General features: G+C 47.3%; 1 protein-coding gene across 1 annotated transcript; it reads right to left on the reverse strand.

Moving 5' to 3' along the window:
• Positions 1-9,549: 9,549 nt before the first annotated feature.
• On the reverse strand, positions 9,550-16,090 carry LOC123051802 (uncharacterized). The gene is made up of 3 exons (XM_044474782.1): positions 15,756-16,090; positions 10,619-12,803; positions 9,550-10,248 (listed from the first exon to the last, which is right to left on the reverse strand). The coding sequence occupies exons 1-3, from the start codon at positions 16,004-16,006 to the stop codon at positions 9,838-9,840; spliced, it is 2,847 nt and encodes a 948-aa protein (XP_044330717.1). The 5' UTR covers positions 16,007-16,090; the 3' UTR covers positions 9,550-9,837.
• Between the last annotated feature and the right edge of the window lie 3,846 nt (positions 16,091-19,936).

Below are 19,936 nucleotides of genomic sequence, written 5' to 3' on the forward strand. Positions count from 1 at the left end.
TCACATCGACCTTGGAACCATTCCCGACGCGCATCGTCACCTCGTCCTTTGCCAATCTCCGTTTATTCCGTAGCTCCTGCTTTGAGTTACAAATATGAGAAACCGCACCGGTATCAAATACCCAGGAGCTACTACGAGTGCTGGTAAGGTACACATCAATAACATGTATATCACATATACCTTTGGTGTTGCCGGCCTTCTTGTCCGCTAAGTACTTGGGGCAGTTCCGCTTCCAGTGACCACTTCCCTTGCAATAGAAGCACTCAGTCTCAGGCTTGGGTCCATTCTTTGGCTTCTTCCCGGCAACTGGCTTACCGGGCGCGGCAACTCCCTTGCCGTCCTTCTTGAAGTTCTTCTTACCCTTGCCTTTCTTGAACTTAGTGGTTTTATTCACCATCAACACTTGATGCTCCTTTTTGATCTCCACCTCCGCTGATTTCAGCATTGAATATACCTCAGGAATGGTCTTTTCCATCCCCTGCATATTGAAGTTCATCACAAAGCTCTTGTAGCTCGGTGGAAGCGACTGAAGGATTCTGTCAATGACCACGTCATCCGGGAGATTAACTCCCAGCTGAGTCAAGCGGTTGTGTAACCCAGACATTTTGAGTATGTGCTCACTGACAGAACTATTTTCCTCCATCTTACAACTGAAGAACTTGTCGGAGACTTCATATCTCTCGACCCGGGCATGAGCTTGGAAAACCATTTTCAGCTCTTCGAACATCTCATATGCTCCGTGTTGCTCAAAACGCTTTTGGAGCCCCGGTTCTAAGCTGTAAAGCATGCCGCACTGAACGAGGGAGTAATCATCAGCACGCTGCTGCCAAGCGTTCATAACGTCTTGGTTCTCTGGGATGGGTGCGTCACCTAGCGGTGCTTCTAGGACATAATCTTTCTTGGCAGCTATGAGGATGATCCTCAGGTTCCGGACCCAGTCCGTATAGTTGCTGCCATCATCTTTCAGCTTGGTTTTCTCTAGGAACGCGTTGAAGTTGAGGGCAACGTGGGCCATTTGATCTACAAGACATATTGTAAAGATTTTAGACTAAGTTCATGATAATTAAGTTCATCTAATCAAATTATTCAATGAACTCCCACTCAGATAGACATCCCTCTAGTCATCTAAGTGAAACATGATCCGAGTCAACTAGGCCGTGTCCGATCATCACGTGAGACGGACTAGTCAACATCGGTGAACATCTTCATGTTGATCGTATCTTCTATACGACTCATGCTCGACCTTTCGGTCTTCCGTGTTCCGAGGCCATGTCTGTACATGCTAGGCTCGTCAAGTCAACCTAAGTGTATTGCGTGTGTAAATCTGGCTTACACCCGTTGTATTCGAACGTTAGAATCTATCACACCCGATCATCACGTGGTGCTTCGAAACAACGAACCTTCGCAACGGTGCACAGTTAGGGGGAACACTTCCTTGAAATTATTGCAAGGGATCATCTTATTTAAGCTACCGTCGTTCTAAGCAAATAAGATGTAAAACATGATAAACATCACATGCAATCAAATAGTGACATGATATGGCCAGTATCATATTGCTCCTTTGATCTCAATCTTCGGGGCGCCATGATCATCTTCGTCACCGGCATGACACCATGATCTCCATCATCGTGTCTTCATGAAGTTGTCACGCCAACGATTACTTCCACTTCTATGGCTAACGTGTTTAGCAATAAAGTAAAGTAATTTACATGGCGTTATTCAGTGACACGCAGGTCATACAGAAAATAAAGACAACTCCTATGGCTCCTGCCGGTTGTCATACTCATCGACACGCAAGTCGTGATTCCTATTACAAGAACATGATCAATCTCATACATCACATATATTTCATTCATCACATCCTTTTGGCCATATCACATCACAAGGCATATGCTGCAAAAACAAGTTAGACGTCCTCTAATTGTTGTTGCATGTTTTTACGTGGCTTCTATAGGTTTCTAGCAAGAACGTTTCTTACCTACGTAAAACCACAACGTGATATGCCAACTTCTATTTACCCTTCATAAGGACCCTTTTCATTGAATCCGATTCGCCTAAAGTGGGAGAGACAGACACCCGCTAGCCACCTTATGCAACTAGTGCATGTCAGTCGGTGGAACCTGTCTCACGTAAGCGTACGTGTAAGGTCGGTCCGGGCCGCTTTATCCCACGATGCCGCCGAAACAAGATAAGACTAGTAGTGGCAAGAAAAATTGACAACATCTACGCCCACAACAAATTTGTGTTCTACTCGTGCATAGAAACTACGCATAGACCTAGCTCTGATACCACTGTTGGGGATCGTTGCAGAAATTAAAATTTTCTACGCATCACCAAGAACAATCTATGGAGTCTTCTAGCAACGAGAGGGAAAAGAGTGCATCTACATACCCTTGTAGATCGCGAGCGGAAGCGTTCAAGTGAACGGGGTTGATGGAGTCGTACTCGTCGTGATCCAAATCACCGATGACCGAGCGCCGAACAGACGGCACCTCCGCGTTCAACACACGTACGGTTGGGAAGACGTCTCCTCCTTCTTGATCCAACAAGGGGGAGGGAGAGGTTGATGGAGATCCAGCAGCACGACGGCGTGGTGGTGGAAGCAGCGGGGATCTCGGCAGGGCTTCGCTAAGCTCAGCGAGAGGGAGAGGTGTCACGGGAGGGAGAGAGAGGCGCCAGAGGCTTGGGTGCGGCTGCCCTCCCTCCCCCCTCTTTATATAGGGGTCCAGGGGGGCGCCGGCCCCCAGAGATCCCATCTCAAGGGGGGCGGCGGCCAAGGGGGGGGACTTGCCCCCCAAGTCAAGTGGGGCGCCCCCACCCCTAGGGTTTCCAACCCTAGGCGCAGGGGAGGCCCAAAGGGGGCGCACCAGCCCACCAGGGGCTGGTTCCCTTCCCCACTTCAGTCCATGGGGCCCTCCGGGATAGGTGGCCCCACCCGGTGGACCCCCGGGACCCTTCCGGTGGTCCCGGTACAATACCGGTGACCCCCGAAACTTTCCCGGTGGCCGAAACTGGACTTCCTATATATAATTCTTCACCTCCGGACCATTCCGGAACTCTTCGTGACGTCCGGGATCTTATCCGGGATTCCGAACAACTTTCGGGTTACCGCATACTAGTATCTCTACAACCCTAGCGTCACCGAACCTTAAGTGTGTAGACCCTACGGGTTCGGGAGACATGCAGACATGACCGAGACGACTCTCCGGTCAATAACCAACAGCGGGATCTGGATACCCATGTTGGCTCCCACATGTTCCACGATGATCTCATCGGATGAACCATGATGTCGAGGATTCAATCAATCCCGTATACAATTCCCTTTGTCAATCGGTACGTTACTTGCCCGAGATTCGATCGTCGGTATCCCAATACCTTGTTCAATCTCGTTACCGGCAAGTCACTTTACTCGTACCGTAATGCATGATCCCGTGACCAAACACTTGGTCACATTGAGCTCATTATGATGATGCATTACCGAGTGGGCCCAGAGATACCTCTCCGTCATACGGAGTGACAAATCCCAGTCTCGATTCGTGCCAACCCAACAGACACTTTCGGAGATACCCGTAGTGCACCTTTATAGCCACCCAGTTACGTTGTGACGTTTGGCACACCCAAAGCACTCCTATGGTATCCGGGAGTTGCACAATCTCATGGTCTAAGGAAATGATACTTGACATTTGGAAAAGCTCTAGCAAACGAACTACATGATCTTGTGCTATGCTTAGGATTGGGTCTTGTCCATCACATCATTCTCCTAATGATGTGATCCCGTTATCAATGACATCCATTGTCCATAGTCAGGAAACCATGACTATCTGTTGATCAACGAGCTAGTCAACTAGAGGCTCACTAGGGACATGTTGTGGTCTATGTATTCATACATGTATTACGATTTCCGGATAACACAATTATAGCATGAACAATAGACAATTATCATGAACAAGGAAATATAATAATAACCATTTTATTATTGCCTCTAGGGCATATTTCCAACAGAGGGGGGACGGTGGTGGAAGATGAACGCCGACCGGTGAAGGAGCTCCGACGCCGTGGACAACCGGCCGATGAAGATGCGCCGCTTACCTGCTCGTCGGTGCCGATGCGCGTCGGCGGGAGAGCGCGAACGGAGGAAGAATGGTGGCGGGAGTTGGGGCGGTGAGGGAGGGGCTAAATAGGGGGTGGAGCGGCGGGAGGTGAGCCGAAATCCTCCCGCAGATTTTTCGGCGACGCGGGCAAGCTCGCGCCATCTCCCCTGCTCGCACGAGGGGAGAAGCGCGTCGCCCTCCCCTGCCTCGCCCTGGCCAGGCTCGCGAGCTACTGCCGAATCGTGCGTTGCCCCTGGGCCTGGGCTGGATGTGCTTTAAGCTTCATGCGATGCGGGCCTCACAATGAATGCAGGAAACCAAACGGGCCAAATTCTTTCCGCCCGGGCCAGGCTGGGCCTCATGCGAGCAATCAAACACGTCCTTTGGCACTTAGGCGCAAACAATAAAACCTATTGCACTTGTGCAACTGGCTTCCCTGAATGACAATGGCCAGAGCAGCTTCCTCCGAACATAAAGGCCTTCGATTATCTTTGAATATATTACTTGAGCAAAATTGTATGTTGCGAGAGTCGCCGGCCCACCGGATGGGCCAGCAAATTAACGCCGCACCACTCTACTGTTCCTGCTCTCCATCAATCATGGGCACTGAGCAGCTGCGGAAGAAGAAGGAAACAAAACTAGTCCATATATAATCAATGAGAATCATGATCAGTTCATTCAATCACTTTACTGTTCAGTGCAAAAAAGTCACGTTTATTGTTTATAGGCTTCACTCACAGCCACCACATGCTTCACTGCCGGGTAGGCGGAGAACTATCAAAGTTGTCACAGGCTCCACAATCTATGTGGAGCACATTTCATAAGAGTATCTTCAACCGTTGGGCTCTCAGGAGGTGTTAAAAATCGCCGCCTGGGGACATACCGGCGCTAATCGCGTGCTGGGGCGTGATGCTCCCCAGTTGCCGCACCCACGTTTTTTTTAAACAAAATCCGGCCCACATTCGCACAAACAAGGCGCAAATTTAACCAAACTTCGGCGAGTTCATAAAATATTTTACAAAAAAAACACTACTAGAACCCGCCGTCGCCCTCGCCGTTCCTCGCCGCCCGCCGCCCTGAAGCTCTACATGCCGAGGAGCCTGTAGAACTGCGTGTAGTCGCCGCCGCCGTTGTCGTCGTCGCCTCCTCCGCGGCCTCCGTCCCTACTGCTCCCCTACCCGGGGGCGTCCTCGTCCTCGTCGCTGTCGAGGATCACCACGCCGTGCTCGTCCTCGCGCCCACGCTGGCGGGCAGCTATCTCCTGCAGGGCTCGGCGCTGCCGGACTGTAACACCCACGATGCGGCTATATCTCCCACGTGTCGAGGCACGACTTAGAGGCATAACCGCATTGTGGTTGTTACAAGTTTATTGGGCGTGACACGGACCATCTTGTCGCGGAGGTAGTCGTCCCGCGCCCACTTTAGGGCGTCCTCGTCGGAGAAGCCGCGCCGGGCTATGGCCTCGTACTTCATGGGGAGGCCGGGCTCCACCTTCGGCCTGACGAGCCGGAGCTGGGCAGAGGTGGGGGGGGGCTCGTCGATGCGGACGCCGCAGCTGCGTGTGCGCCGGCTGATCGGCGCGTCCCGGGGCTCCGGCTTGACGGGGAGGAGGGAGGGAGAGCCGGACGAGCGGCCGGACGAGGAGGAGGACGCCGGGTCCATGCATCTCGGCGTCCATGAGCTCCCACGCCGGCGGGAGAAGGTGGGGGGAGCGGGGTACTCCAGCCTCGGCGTGTTGCCGCCCTTGATGTACTCGAGGACGGCCTCCAGCGTGCGGCCGGGCACGCCCCACCATCGGCGCGCCCGTCGGCGTTGAGCCTCCCGGAGGGCACGACGCCGTTGGTGGCCTCGAGCTGCTCGGCGTGGCGGCAGCGGAAGTACGGCTCCCACAGCGTGCTGTCGGGGGTGTACCTCGGCCCTTCTCTCGCGGCCTGAGGCAGAGAGGCACGGATGCGGGCGATCTCCGCACGACGCGGCGCCCCGGTGGGCGGCGGTGGCACCGGGACCCCGCCGGCGCTTATCCTCCACGCCCCGGGCACCCGTATGTCCGGACCGGGTACTCGGCCTCATAGAGAAGCCGGGCTTCGTCCTCATGAAGGCTTCGGCGCCGCGGCATCTCCTGGGTATCGCTCGGCCATTGGGTGAACTGGGAACGGCGAGAAGAGAGGGAGGAACGGGCGTGTCGGCGGTGGAGAGCGAGGTCTGTGCGTGGTCAGCGGTGCGGGGGGGGGGGGGGCTTATATAGGCGGCGCTCGCGTGGCCGCCATGTGTACGCGTGGCGGGCGAGGGACGCGCGTCGCCCCGTCTTCACTGCGCCGCCCGTGAGGCATCAATGGAGGAGGCTGACCGGCGCGGCAGCGCGCGACAGCTTTGGCATGGATCCCCCGCGGGAACCGAGGCGATGAGGACGACGAAGCGACGAGAAGAGCCGAGTCGCTGCCAAGGGGGCCCACTGATTTTCGTGCCAAAAACGATTCGGCCGGCGCCGGGTTCGGCCTGGGTCCGCCGGTGCCAATTTCGGCCCGAGCCGGCGAAAAAAGGGCCTTTGGGGGCCCGACTGGGCCGACTTTTCAGCGCCGGCGGCCAAAAAAATCGCGTGGGGGCCTTGTTGGGGGCGCGGCTGGAAATGCTCTAATGTTTTGGGCTACGAACATGTGTGTAAACACAGAGTTATCATAATGTGACCTCATACTATAGTACTCCAATTTAGATCAACCCATTCAAAAAATATTATTACAATCTATTAATCTGATACCTAAAATAATCTAAGTTAAAAAATAATAAGATAAAACACTTGTTTATGAAAAGATAAATGAATTTAAACACATTATCTTCCAGCTAGTTGTCAATGATGCTCAATAAGACCCTCCTTCAGCTAATCATGGTAGATTTGATCTTCAATCTTCTTGTACATCTTAAGAAATGCTTGAATGTGGTTCATGTGCCGCCAGGCCTGACGATTGTGCCAATATTTTTATAGTCCATGGGGCTTGTCAAATCCCTCTCAACCTTCATGATCATGTTGGGTAGTATCAGAGATGTCATGATTTTTGCCAAGACATCCTTATTCCAAAAAATGAGCAAGATGCTAGACAATTGCAGACCTAGCAAATGTATTTCCTCATTGCTTCTTGTGCCTTTGCGAAATGCTTAAAGTTTTTGGTCTTGGGATTATAAATCGTCTTCCAAAATGCTGACCAAGATGGGTAGATGCATCAGTTAGATAGTAGCCTTTGCCATATTGATTGCCATTCCCTGTGAAGTTGCAAGGTGGAGAAGAGCTATATACTAGCCTTGCAAAAGGATGAGATCTGTGCAACATATTGATGTCGTTGTGAGATTCAGGCAACCCAAAGTAGAAAGGACAAATTCACAAAATCTCGGAGGCAACCCCTTTTAAAATAATTGTTCGATCATGGCAGTGCCCGGTAAGTTGGTTGTGCCAAGCTGCAAGGCGATTCTTCCACCTCCAATACATACAATCAACACTCCCTAGCATCCTAGGTCTGCCTATTGCTACATTCACCGCAGAAGCATCATCTTGTCCTCAACATTGGTGCTCGCAGATGATACTCTTCATAAAACTTCACCACGGTATCAACGAACACCTTGGTGTGCTTTATGATGGTATCGTCGGGCATTTGACGATACTCATCCAAGGCATCTGTAGGAGTGCCATATGCAATTATTAGACCAGTGGCATTTCTAACCTCTCATTGACTTCCATGTCATCGGCAATTCGTTCGTCACAACTGTTCCATCATGCGAAACATCATTAGTTTCGCTGGGACATTTAGACAAAAGGTACAACCCGATAGAAAGTAGTCGTGCATGAGCCTATCGTGGCCTTAGATTCTATTCCGACAAATTGCCATACAACCTGTGACCCTGCACGTCTCGTCTTCGTTTTGGTTGTCCCTATTCATCCATCAACCATCAACACATCCTCATCCATTTCGACGTCCATGAACCGATGAAGAATCATAAAAAGCTCTACCATCGGATCCATCTACACAAAATGCAAATCCTATGTTATCCAGGTGAATCTCTTAGCCGCTAGACTAAATTTAGAAGAAAAACTTGCGGAAATTTACGTCAAACACCCTGAGGTCACGCGCCAGAAGGGATGGCGTGGTCGAACGAAGGGAAGCAGGCACGGGGTTGTGGTGAAGGTCCTAGAACGGCTCGGTAGAAGCGTCCGTGGCCAAATCACGGCGGTTCGGATGACGAAGCAACGCAGAAAGAGAGTTGCTTTTATCACTTTCCCCACAGTACCAACCACAACTTCCACTGAACCGCTACCGAGAACAACTCTAGTAGATCTGCTATCCTCGCCGGTCCGTAAAATTTTACAGTTTTTGGCAATTTTTTGGCCTGAACAGGTCTGCTAAAAATCCGCCGGCTTGTAATTTTTTTTACAGGCGGCCTGCAAATCCGTCGGTCCGCCGCTATATGTACGGGGTCGGGGGCATTTTAGGGTTCGTGTTCTGGATAAGCTCCGCCACAATCTGCCCGCTCCGTTGTCTCCTTTCCTTTCTTCGGCGAGCAATTAGCTACATGTTTCTTCCCCTTTCTCGTGGATCCATGACCGGAAGTGCTCGCGGGCGTGGCAGCCGTGACGGGTTCTCCGCCATGCAAACTCACTCGGCATGACGCGGAGGCCGACAGCTTCAGCCGGTCCGCCGTCGAGCCATGGCATTCCAAGCAGCCGCGCGAACGCAGCCGCCTCTCCCACAGCGGCGGCCGGAGTGTGTGGGCCGGCTTCAACAAGCTCCATGAGGGTGAATCTGGTTTTTAAATTGCAGTATGAACAAACGATTCTATGATTGTGTGTATCATGATGATGCAGAGGCCGGGGTCATTCCCTTTTGAAAAAAATGAACAAACGATTCTGCAGTACCCCGTTTTATACAAGACGTGCTAGAGTTGCTGCGAGAGTTGTCATATCAGTGCGTCGGCGTCACTGCTACTGTATATCCAGCGGGGCACGGCGAGCCCGGTCGGCCACGAGCGTAGGGGGGCCCCAGTTGCTGGGCTGTTCTCGCGTGGGCTGTTCTTTACCGCTTTCCGTGGCCGGCAGCGGCAAGCGACGGCCGAGCGGTGCGGGTGAGCTGGACGAATGCGCCGTGCGCCTCTGCCTCTCCGGCGGCGCAAGGGGTAGCTCGCGCTCCACTTCCAGTCCCCCCTAATTCGGCAGGCGCACGCCCTCTTGCCTCCGATTAATTTACTTAGGGTCGACACGGAAGTGATATTTCTCCTCAAATCAGGTTTTATTGTGAGAAATTCCACTATATTTTAAGTGTTGGAACAATCTCAAATTTACGGTGTCACTGTGTCGTGCATACCGCATTATAATCGTTTAACTCCCCCATCCATGACCAAATTGCATGGTTCTTAGGCAAAATCAGTGCAGCCAGTTGCGCAATTAATAGGATGAACTTACGGAATATTTCAGATCTGAATCACAAGTTGTCCCTATTTACCTCATTTATCTTTGTAAAATATCACAAATTTGCCCTATGTGTGCTCTCATCAGGGCACATAATGTCTGCCTTTCAACACATGTCATGTTTAATATCAACTCTAAATTTAAATTTATGGGGTCTGCTTCATGGATCGCAATGAATAACAACTCGCTACTGCAGTGAGCGATCTGAGCCTGTGTGCAAGTCCCAGTATATACTAGCAGAAGTCCAATATCATCAAAATACATGTTCAGGTGACGCTGCTGATACCTTGTAGCCACTCACAGACATCTTTTCGCTCTGGCCACGAGAGCAGAGAGAGGTATGCTGTGCTCCATGAGTCCTGCATCACCCCAGAAGAGTCTATAATTTTCAGCCTTTGAAGGTGTACTTTCTACCATTACCAGTGCTTCCATCATCCAGCATCTGTTGAAATAGTTTGCGTAGCTAGGCTTGTTCTCCATCATGTATACTGCATGTTGAACTACTGCCCTCCTGATTCCAGGACAATGAGCAGTGGGTACCATATTTGAGTTAAGCACATCGACAAGCCTCTTTATAAATCTTTCCTTAATCTCACCACAATCTAGTTCTCGGGCAAAGTCTTCAGGAACAACATTACATATTTGTGAACTAAGGCCAAGAAGGATCTCTAGCTCTGCTCCTTCTGCATCCATTATTCCTTCCAACACCTGTAGTAAAAAATAGCTAGTCATGTATGCTATGATTATTATAAAAATAATCTAACAAAACTTTGGTTAAATTTGCAAACTTGCATCTATTTAGTTAAGTGGTAATCCATGTTATTCCTGTCTATTTATTTAGTTGTTTTAGACAACAATAGCTTACTCAATTGCATAACATATTGAGATGAACTTAAAATGCCCATGAATACTAAGAATACACATGTGAGAAAAAAGAGATGTAATTTTCTTTAGTAATGATGTAAGGCACGATTGCAAGAACATGTCTGCAGCATGTAAGGAAAGATTGAAAAAAAAAGAAACATGTCTACAATATCCACCTAATACTGCACTTGTAACTTAAATTTGTAGGGCTCACCTCTCGCAAGATGTAAGAGATATTCTTCAGGTCTGAGTTGCTCAGAACAGGCCGAGCTTGCACGCACATATCTCGCAACAGGCTTGCTGCTGTGTACCTGTACTGGCTCTCACTATGGATCATAATTGTGAGTTCTCTGATGAATACATGCCCTGGCTCCGCTAACATAACCAAACAATTGTTGGAACTCTCCATTGCCAGCACTGCCAATGCTTGCCCAGCGATCATTGGAAGGAAGTGCCCTGTATCTCCACTCGATGGTGCATCTTGTCTGAGAAAGGCATACATCAATCTGCTAATGATCAACCAGATGTGCCCAATCTCTGCGCTTGTATTTCCATTCATGGCAAGATTTCTAATGATCTCTGCTGTGACCTCCCTATCTTCACGGCTGCTCTTGCTTTCATCCAAAATTTCTGCAATGTTACTCAACAGGAAAGGATGTTCTGAAATCTTCTGTCGCAGAGCTACACCAAACTTCCCTTTAGTGCTTGTAAGTCTTCTCAGCACCTTCAATGATGAACCTTTCAGCATTGTTTGGTCCGTCTCACTGATATTTATCATTTTGGTTCTGCAGCTTGCAAACTCTATGGTCTTTGAGATGAGGCATGTTGCTCCGTTGATTTCCATCCAGTTCTCAAGATCAAAGGTAGCAAGCCTCTCAATAATTAACATGCCTAGTGCAGGGAGGAGATCATGGTTCATCGAGGGATCATCCTCTGGAACAGACCTGCATTCTGTAATGTGCTTATGGTAGTTCTGCTCATCCATCCTAGGTGGCTCCTCTGCCGGTATCAAGCAGTATATTACCATCTGTTTCCACCATTTAAGCCTCGCGGAGTTCTGTCTGTCCTTGCTAACTTGCTCAATTAGGGCATCTTGTTTGGCCACTTGGCTATTAGTGTCTAGCAGAGGATCCTTTATTTCTCTTTCGTGGGTAGTGTCTAGAAGTGAAGCTATGAGCTGCATCGCCCCAGGTATAGAGGCAATTCGGGTACTCTTAGCAAGCTCGGCCACGACCTTTGCGGCAAACAATCTAATATCTTTGTTCCCTCTACTAGTCCAACCCAACATATTAAGCACTGTGGTCACTGTCTTTGTGGAAGTGGTGAGTTTTGAGATGGCTTTAATCTTCAATGGCTCCTTTTTCAAAAAGCCGTGGATCATCTGAACCCCATAGAATTGCATCTTTGGTGAGTTTGATTCTATAGAGTCGATTGCAAATGTGATGAGACTGGTTTTCTTTGGAGCAAGCACAACCCCTCTCATGCATTTTTCAAATGCATATGCATAGTACAATTCGACATATTCCACTCCCAGGGGACCTCTAAATCCAGCAAGATTGGTGAGCGATCGCCGGAGGATGAATGAAAAGACCTCAAGGATGCAGGCAACAATGTAGAGTATTCCTTGGCCAAGTACCATGGCATACAATATATCGAGAGATGGCACAAAGTTTGTCTTATCACCGAGTGTTGTCCTGTCAACACGTTCATCATCACCATAGTAGCACTGTGGTATAAGGCGCGACAGTGCCAACCCAATGCGCAATACTGCTGCTGGAACTTGGAGGTTGCCAAATGAAACTATCAATAGAGCATATGCTTGGAATGTGATGATCATGTACCGAACTAAGCCATGAAAAGTTGACACCAACATCACTCTGGCAGCAGACATGCACAAATTTATGATAACTCGGCGCCAACATGCCAGTTTGCGGCCAGAATCTACTAGTTTGACTACAACTGGGAACCGAAGTTTGCTGATTGTAAGTAGGAGCACCACCACAAATAGTACTAGGTATGCTGCCCATCTGGACATTGGGTTTCTGGGAATAAGCCTGTGAATTGAGAGATCCTTGTACTTAAAACCATAGCCATATGGTACAGAGGGACCTAACAATATAATTGCTACCATGGGGCTCCATAATGATATTGCACAGGATAGTTCATTGGATATGAGTAGTTTTGCAGCCCCTGGAGTTAGAAACCGGCCAATTGCAAGAATTACCAGAAGAACAACTGGCATTGGTAGTATCCAGTGTCCACACAAGATCATCACGCATACCATAACCTCCATAAGACATACGGTGAAGATCAGCCCATTCCAGCCAAGAGACTTGAAAGCACCTCTCGTGCGGAAGAACAACTGGTAATCTGGTCTATTGTTTCCATGGCTGAACATCCTGAGGTATGCATTATTGTGTGATTAAGCAAAATGGACATCACACGATCTACAAAACAAAGTGGATCGACATGCATATATCTAGACCACTATGGCAGTTCTAAAATAACCAATTCGTCTTGACAAGATTTTTCTTCTCGGCCTCTACATCCTCGGATGCATACAGACAGTTTGGATTCTGTAAAATCTTTTTTCAGATGCAGATCGGCGGTGAGTGGTAGTACTGTTTCTCTCTGGCATTCTTTACTTCGAAATTGATGGCTCTTATTGTCCTATTGTCTTCACCATATTGCATCACTTTAAAATAGTAGCCAGCAGCTTGATTTTTAACAGAAGTCATCAGCTCGAACGTATTATATATAACATTCACAAAATTATATCACTAAGAGGTACTTTGATTCAAAATATGTTCTAATTTGTACAATGTTTGTTTCTAGTATTTTTTTTTCGAAAAGGGAGACTCCCCGGCCTCTGCATCAGAACGATGCATACGGCCCATTTTATAAATAATCAAATAGGTTCAACAAGGTCTAAAAGTCTGAAACAAAAGTAACGTCTAGCTCACAAAGAACCAAAGAGCCAAAAACACACTAGCCAAATAAGGCCACAACCGGCTGGCATAAGAAAGATAGGAAAACTAATTGCCTATCCTATTACATGACCGCCATCCAAAACAGTTGAAGATATCCCGTGCTACCATCTCCCACCGGATAGATCCAGTAACCAAACGCTCCTTGGCCTCCGTCGGAGTGAGTAGCGACCACATACGGATCAACGCAGTGGCTCGGTACTGGGATTTTTCTTCTTCTTTTTCTTCTGTTCTTTTTTTTAGGCTGTGTATATCCTGGATGCCTTTGGACATCTTGTTGGTACAAAGGCCGGTGTGATTGATATCTTCACGATATTAATATATTTCTTTTGTCGAAAAAATTTATGTCATGGGTTCACTGTGCTAAGTTCAACTTTGACTGACAAACATCAAATGGTTATTGTGAGTTTAATTTTACAAAAGTGATGCTGCTGGTTGTATAAAAAAAATCTTTCTTTTTTAGCCTAAAATATTTTTCTTCTTATTGTGAGTTTTTTTAAACTATGGAAAACTAATGTACAAAAAGAATAATGTTAAGTCAACCTAAAACTGCCCACCTTATAAAAATCATGATAGGCAGCGAAACTAATGCTAGTACTCCCTCTATTCCAAATTAACGGAAGTTTTAGGTTTGCCCTAATTCAAAGTTGTTAAAGTTTGACCAAGTTTACAAAAAAATATGGTAAGATCTACAATACCAAACATACATAGCATGAAGGAATTTTATAAAAAAATCTAATGAAACTAATCTGGTGTTCTAGATATTGATATATTTCCCTACTAATTTGACCTTCAATTAATTTGGAACTACCAAACGGTATGTGTGCTAAGCAACTTCAGAATTGAAATTAAGTTATGATTATTTATATTATAGATCTTTAGATAAATTAATTTTGCAACAGAGGAAGTATCTAGTTTGCATTAGTTTTTGGACTCAATAGCTATGCTCGGATGACCACGTTGAACATGTCCTATTTTAGCTCACGAGTCAAGTGGAAAAGTATCCCAGCTAGTATTTGCCTCCTTTGGTTTTTGCTTCGTAAGATAGAAATTCATGGGAATAGAAAAATCATAAAAAGTGAGATAACATTTATTAACTTTTTCATTGGGTCTATGCTAATATTCTTTTCCTTTGAAATATAAATGATTGGTTCCTATCCTATAAACCAAAAGGCAACCAAAGATAACTTGGCAAAAAGAAATTGGGTTGATAACTCTAGGTGTTGTTTTTGTGAGGAGAGGCTATTGCGTGCGCGAGCGCTGCAGCGCTCGGTTTCAGACATCGTTTATGAGGAAGGATTAGATATTAGGCAGGTTTAAGCTGGGTCCACCCTGAAAATCAGGGGGGATTATGATTACGTGAGGAAGCTAGCAAATCTGAGAGATTAGGCAGATTTATGCTGGGCCCACCCTGAAAATCAGGGGGGGGGGGGTTGATTACGTGAGGTAGCGAGGAGAAGAAAAGGAAAGGGAGTTGATAGTGCGCATCTACCAGCAAAAGCGGCCAGCTGCCTGAGACTAAACGACTCGCGCGTGGGGATCGCTCGCTCCAACGAGCGAACGTGAAGGAGTGAATCCGGTTTTTTTATCAAAATGAAACGATTAAACACCTCTTTCTCGAATGTCCTCTTGCATAATTATTATGGCGATCAATTTATATAGCCTTTAATGTTCAACCTCCAAAGAGCATACACACGTTATTTGGGACGTGGCTTAATGGAGTCGACGTACACTTAGCTAAACATATTTGGATAGGAGTATGTGCATTATTTTGAGCTACATGGAACATTCGAAATGACATAATTTTTAATGGAACACAATTTACCAATTTTTTACAGGTTATCTACAGAGCTACAGTTTGGATCCGTATGTGGTCCTTACTCACTCATGCGTTGAGGGAGTCTTTGGTTATTGGGTGCAACCGGTGGGAGACGGTAGCACGGGTAATCTTTAGCCGATTTGGGTGGCGAGCTAATAATAGGCTAGGTGTATAGGCATCGTAGCTTATTTTTCTATCGTCGGATGTGGCATTTTTTCAGTTCTATATCGCCGGGTGTGGCGCTTTTCAGATTTATTTTCTTTGGGCCACTGCTCAGTTTATAAGCATCTCTAGACCTTATGACCTTATTATGCTTTAAATTAATAATATGACTGTATGCATTGATTGATGTAGAGGCCGGGGGTTCTCCTCCGTTTCAAAAATAAAAATAAATAATAAACCAAAAGATATGTTCATCTCCTTTCCTCTAGAGAGAAAAAAAGGAGTTCCACAGTATTCTTGAAACTGTGTACGTCGATTTTTGTCGACACAAACATGCATATCCATCGATGTTCTATGGAAATGAAAGATGTGTAGTCGCATACCTCGCGGCCTCCAGGAAAACTATAGTCGTCACAATCCAAAAATCGTCACCGGGACGGAGCACCGTCGGGTAGCCGCCGAGCAGGACGACGGTGGCCCAGGTAAAGGTCAGCGTACCCAGAGCGTTGCCCATCCTCTCTATCATGGCGACGAAGTGCACGAAGCGGTTCAGCCGCTTCTCCGGCGTGGCCTTGGCCTTGCCGGCGGGGTGAGCCGCCGGCATCTGCACGCGGTGCTCAGGGACGTTGTCCATCGCTTTGAGTGACCTCTCAGCGCACCGTCGTATAGGGCCGGGCAGCGTACTGGTCACAATGTCCACTGCAAGCCACAGCTTGTAAAGTTGTTTGCCAAGGAAGACATGTAAACATCGCACAAGCTTGTCCGCACTCTCAAGTCATATTCTGGCATTTAAAGTAGGCATAGAATCTCCGAGAAATATCAGCCATAGCGCGCAACAAAATTCCAAGTAATATCCACTACTGAAAAAAATAAATCTTTACTACAGTTTGTTGGTTTCACTTAAATCACTTTCACCTCTCCCATCAATACATGCCCCCTCCTACCGTTTTTCAATGGAAGGACCCCCACCGCCCCACGATTGAGGCTATGAGAAGGACGGTCGTCTTTCCAGTCATCTTGAAAGTGGGCAATATGTGCTGTCGAGTATGAGAAGGACGGTTGTCTGAAAAATAATAGTACATGGTTGTGTTGTGTGCATCAATCGTTGGGAAGGTGAGGGATTATCCTTCTTTTTTCTTTTTCTTTCAGAAGGCATTCGGTTTTCAAGTTTCAAGTGATTGCAGACCGCATGGTGCTTGCTGGTCCAACGACAATGTGCTCTTTAGGGCATCTTCAACGCGGACCATCATATGATTGTTGAAAATACGTCCTATATGCAATAAAATACGTCCTATATGCAATAATATTGTATTATTATATTTTCATGTTCATAATTAAGAGTTTACATATATTCTATGCTATAACTTTTATGATTCTGGAATATACAATTCAGTGAAAAACTCATATTCACATGTGAAATGATAAACGGTAAAATAAAATTCCTAGTCTCGCCTCTAAGACTAGCTCAAATATTGTTTGTGATCATGTTTTCTGGATTTTAGTATATCGTTAAGTGTAATAATTATCCTAAAACAACTTTGAGAATATGACGTGAAAAACGATCATATTGAATCGACCCAAACTGTTTGTTATACTTTGAGATACAATCGTCACAAGTCAACCGCATAACGCGGAGTGTTAACGTGTGAGTTAGTTCCTTAGACCATGAAGGTATCGTAGTCACCTCTTACCGTACGATGAACTTTGGGGTTGCTCAAACATCATCTGTAGCACGATGATCATAACGACAACTCATAAGTTCATCAAAAAATTTGACAAGAGACTACATAGCTCAAGAGTGGGATTTGCTCCTCCGACGATGGAGAGATATTCTTAGGGCCCTCTTGGTGTGACGGCATCCATCATCGTTTGGCCAGACACAGGTGACTAGGTCATAGGGATGCTGGAACATGTCAACGAGAAAGAAGAACAAAACCGATAACGAGGAGACCGGTATAGTGAGCATGCGTATGACTTAACAGGATACCAATATATCTCACCTCGAGTTCTGTAAAGTATCACAAAGCAAAGGAAATAGCACATGACAACCAAAAGTTCACTTGAACGTTATTCGTGTACTCATAGGAATCGATATGGACGTCCACTGTTCCGCTATCGATCATTGAACGAAAGCGGTTTTGTTCATGTTTATGTTTTGCCGAATCTCGATTATCTCTTACTCGATCTCTTTACTTGTGCACTTACTTTGTGATAGCCATAGTGATTTATGTTATACATCTTTCTATCACATTGTTGTTTATCTTACTTATCATAAGTTGTTAATGCACATAGTTGAGCCTAGTATATTTAAGTTTTGTGCTTGACAAATTAAACGCTACTTTTATTACGCATTTGCTTAAGCCTAAACTATAATTATTTTAAAGCGCCTTAGCCCCCTTCTAGGCGACATCCATGTCCTTTCAATTAGTTAAGGGGTATATCCTGTTTCAAAATCACTAATTAAGGGGTATCCTTGCAAAGGTCGTTCCCACCTGTCGCAACCCGGAAGTTTTTCTTCTTTGTTGTTGTTTCGTTTATTCAAAAGTTTTTATCTCTTAAATCGTGCATCCAAATCTAAAAACATTTCCATCATTGGGTTTCTCATGTCGAGATCTTCAAAACTAGATCCATACTAATAGGTTTTGACACACTTTTTTTCACGAAAAAACATGAAGAAAAAATGTGTCAAAAGCACACTTTTTTCATTTCTGAGAGGCATAGTTGTGTCTCGCGAAAGAAAATCTGTGCCTCCACAAGAAGGAAATATGTGCCTCCCGTGGAAGCAAAAGAAAAAGACATTTTTTTCCTTTTTTCGAGAGGCTCGCGAAAGCAAATCTGTGCCTTCTGTGGAATAAAAAAACGCATCTTTCGCTTATTTTTTTCTTTTTTTGTTCAAAATCTTGGGAAAACCTGACGAAAACCCCAAAACCAGAAAACCAAGAAAAAATCCATCTAAAACCAGAAAACACCTAAAAGAAGTTTCTAAAGGAGCGCCCAGCATGCGATACGTGCCCGTGGCTAAGAGCGTGCCACTTTTTTTTGCAGGTGAAAGGGAGTTTATATTAATCAAACAAAGGGTAGTTCATTCTTACACAAGTCAGGCACATCACCCGGCCCTAACCCGAGCCAAACAGCCTTGCGTTTCTCAGTTCTACCAAATAAAGCTAGGTAATGGCTTACACCATTTTGTTCAGCTGGCTAAGAACGCGCCACTTGACGCTCTCAGCCCATTAAAGTGACCCTTTGCGGGCTCCCCAAGGGTGCCCTATATCATTTTTTAGGCAGCCTCTTGATTAGTTTTTTTAGACATTAAGGCATGATTAGTTTTTTTTAGAACTTAGAGGCATGATTAGTTGCTCCCGTGTTGTTTCTTTGTGAGAACACAAAAGCTCATGGGCCATGTGGCGAACCCAGCCCGTCGCCGTACCCGCCCGCCCATTCTCTGCCGCACCGTATCCGAAAAAGGGTTCCCTCGATTTGTATTATAAAGCAACCAACCGATACAACCAACGATAGGTGCTGGGGCGGAAACAGCACAGACACGCCCAAAAAAACTGAAAGAGAAAGGTAAAAGAAACAAATGCCGACAACGGCGGATCGACAAAAATGAAGAAGCCACACGACCACTGCGCCCGTCGGAAATCTCCCACCTAGCTCTTAGGCTCAGAAGCGCTGGTACCAATCAACACCTCCAAGAAGGGACGCGACGGTGACGACGCTGCTGCCAAGGGTTTCCCCCGATACGCGACGAGGAGAGAGGAAGGGTAGCCCCCGACGCCCTCCAGGGAGGTCTGGTGGAACCCTCAGGCGCCACCGCGTCGGTGTCGGTCAAGCCGACTGGAATTTCTCCCGATCCCAACCTTCAACTCAGGCGCTCCGGAGCCCGCCACCGAACTGACCACCATCCTGCACCAACATGGTCTTGAGGCTTCCACGCCATCTCACCACGACAACACGAAGAAAGGTCTGCACACCGAGGAGCAGGAGCCGGGACTAGAGGTAGCAACACCGTCAGCACGCGGGAGGGCTCAACCTCCACCGTCAAAGACGGTAGTCGACCGGACGCAATAGCAGGAGCATACCAGGCCCGTGGGCTCACAGGCCCGGCCGGGCCCTCATAGGCCCGTGAAGCTCCCCCCTTCGCGCTGCAGCAGGCACGCCGTCGGCGTCGCCGCCTCCAGTCCTAGCTATACCTGGCCAAAAGGGCCGGTTTTTTCGGGTCGGCACGTTAGCCCGCGTGCCTGGCCCGTCACGGGCCGACCCCGCACGAGGCATAGTGGGTCGTGCCTGGCACGTGGCCCGGCTTGGACCTTGCCCGGCACGGCACGGCTAGCAATCGATCGATCAGCGAGTCCAGCAACAGCGAGCGAGCATTTAAAAAATAAAAAAAAGGAGCGAGGGGAGCGTCCAATGAGGCAGCGATGGAGCCGTTGAAATAATAAACGTAGCTAAACCTACTGCTACCGTGCTAGTGCTACCGCACAGTGCTACGTACCAGGGACAGTAAACAAAACGTGCATCAGTGCATGCATGCAGCCCTGCATGGCTGCATCGATGTGCCTCC

This window comes from Triticum aestivum, chromosome 2D (genome assembly GCF_018294505.1).
Source record: "Triticum aestivum cultivar Chinese Spring chromosome 2D, IWGSC CS RefSeq v2.1, whole genome shotgun sequence".
Classification (NCBI taxonomy): domain Eukaryota; kingdom Viridiplantae; phylum Streptophyta; class Magnoliopsida; order Poales; family Poaceae; genus Triticum; species Triticum aestivum.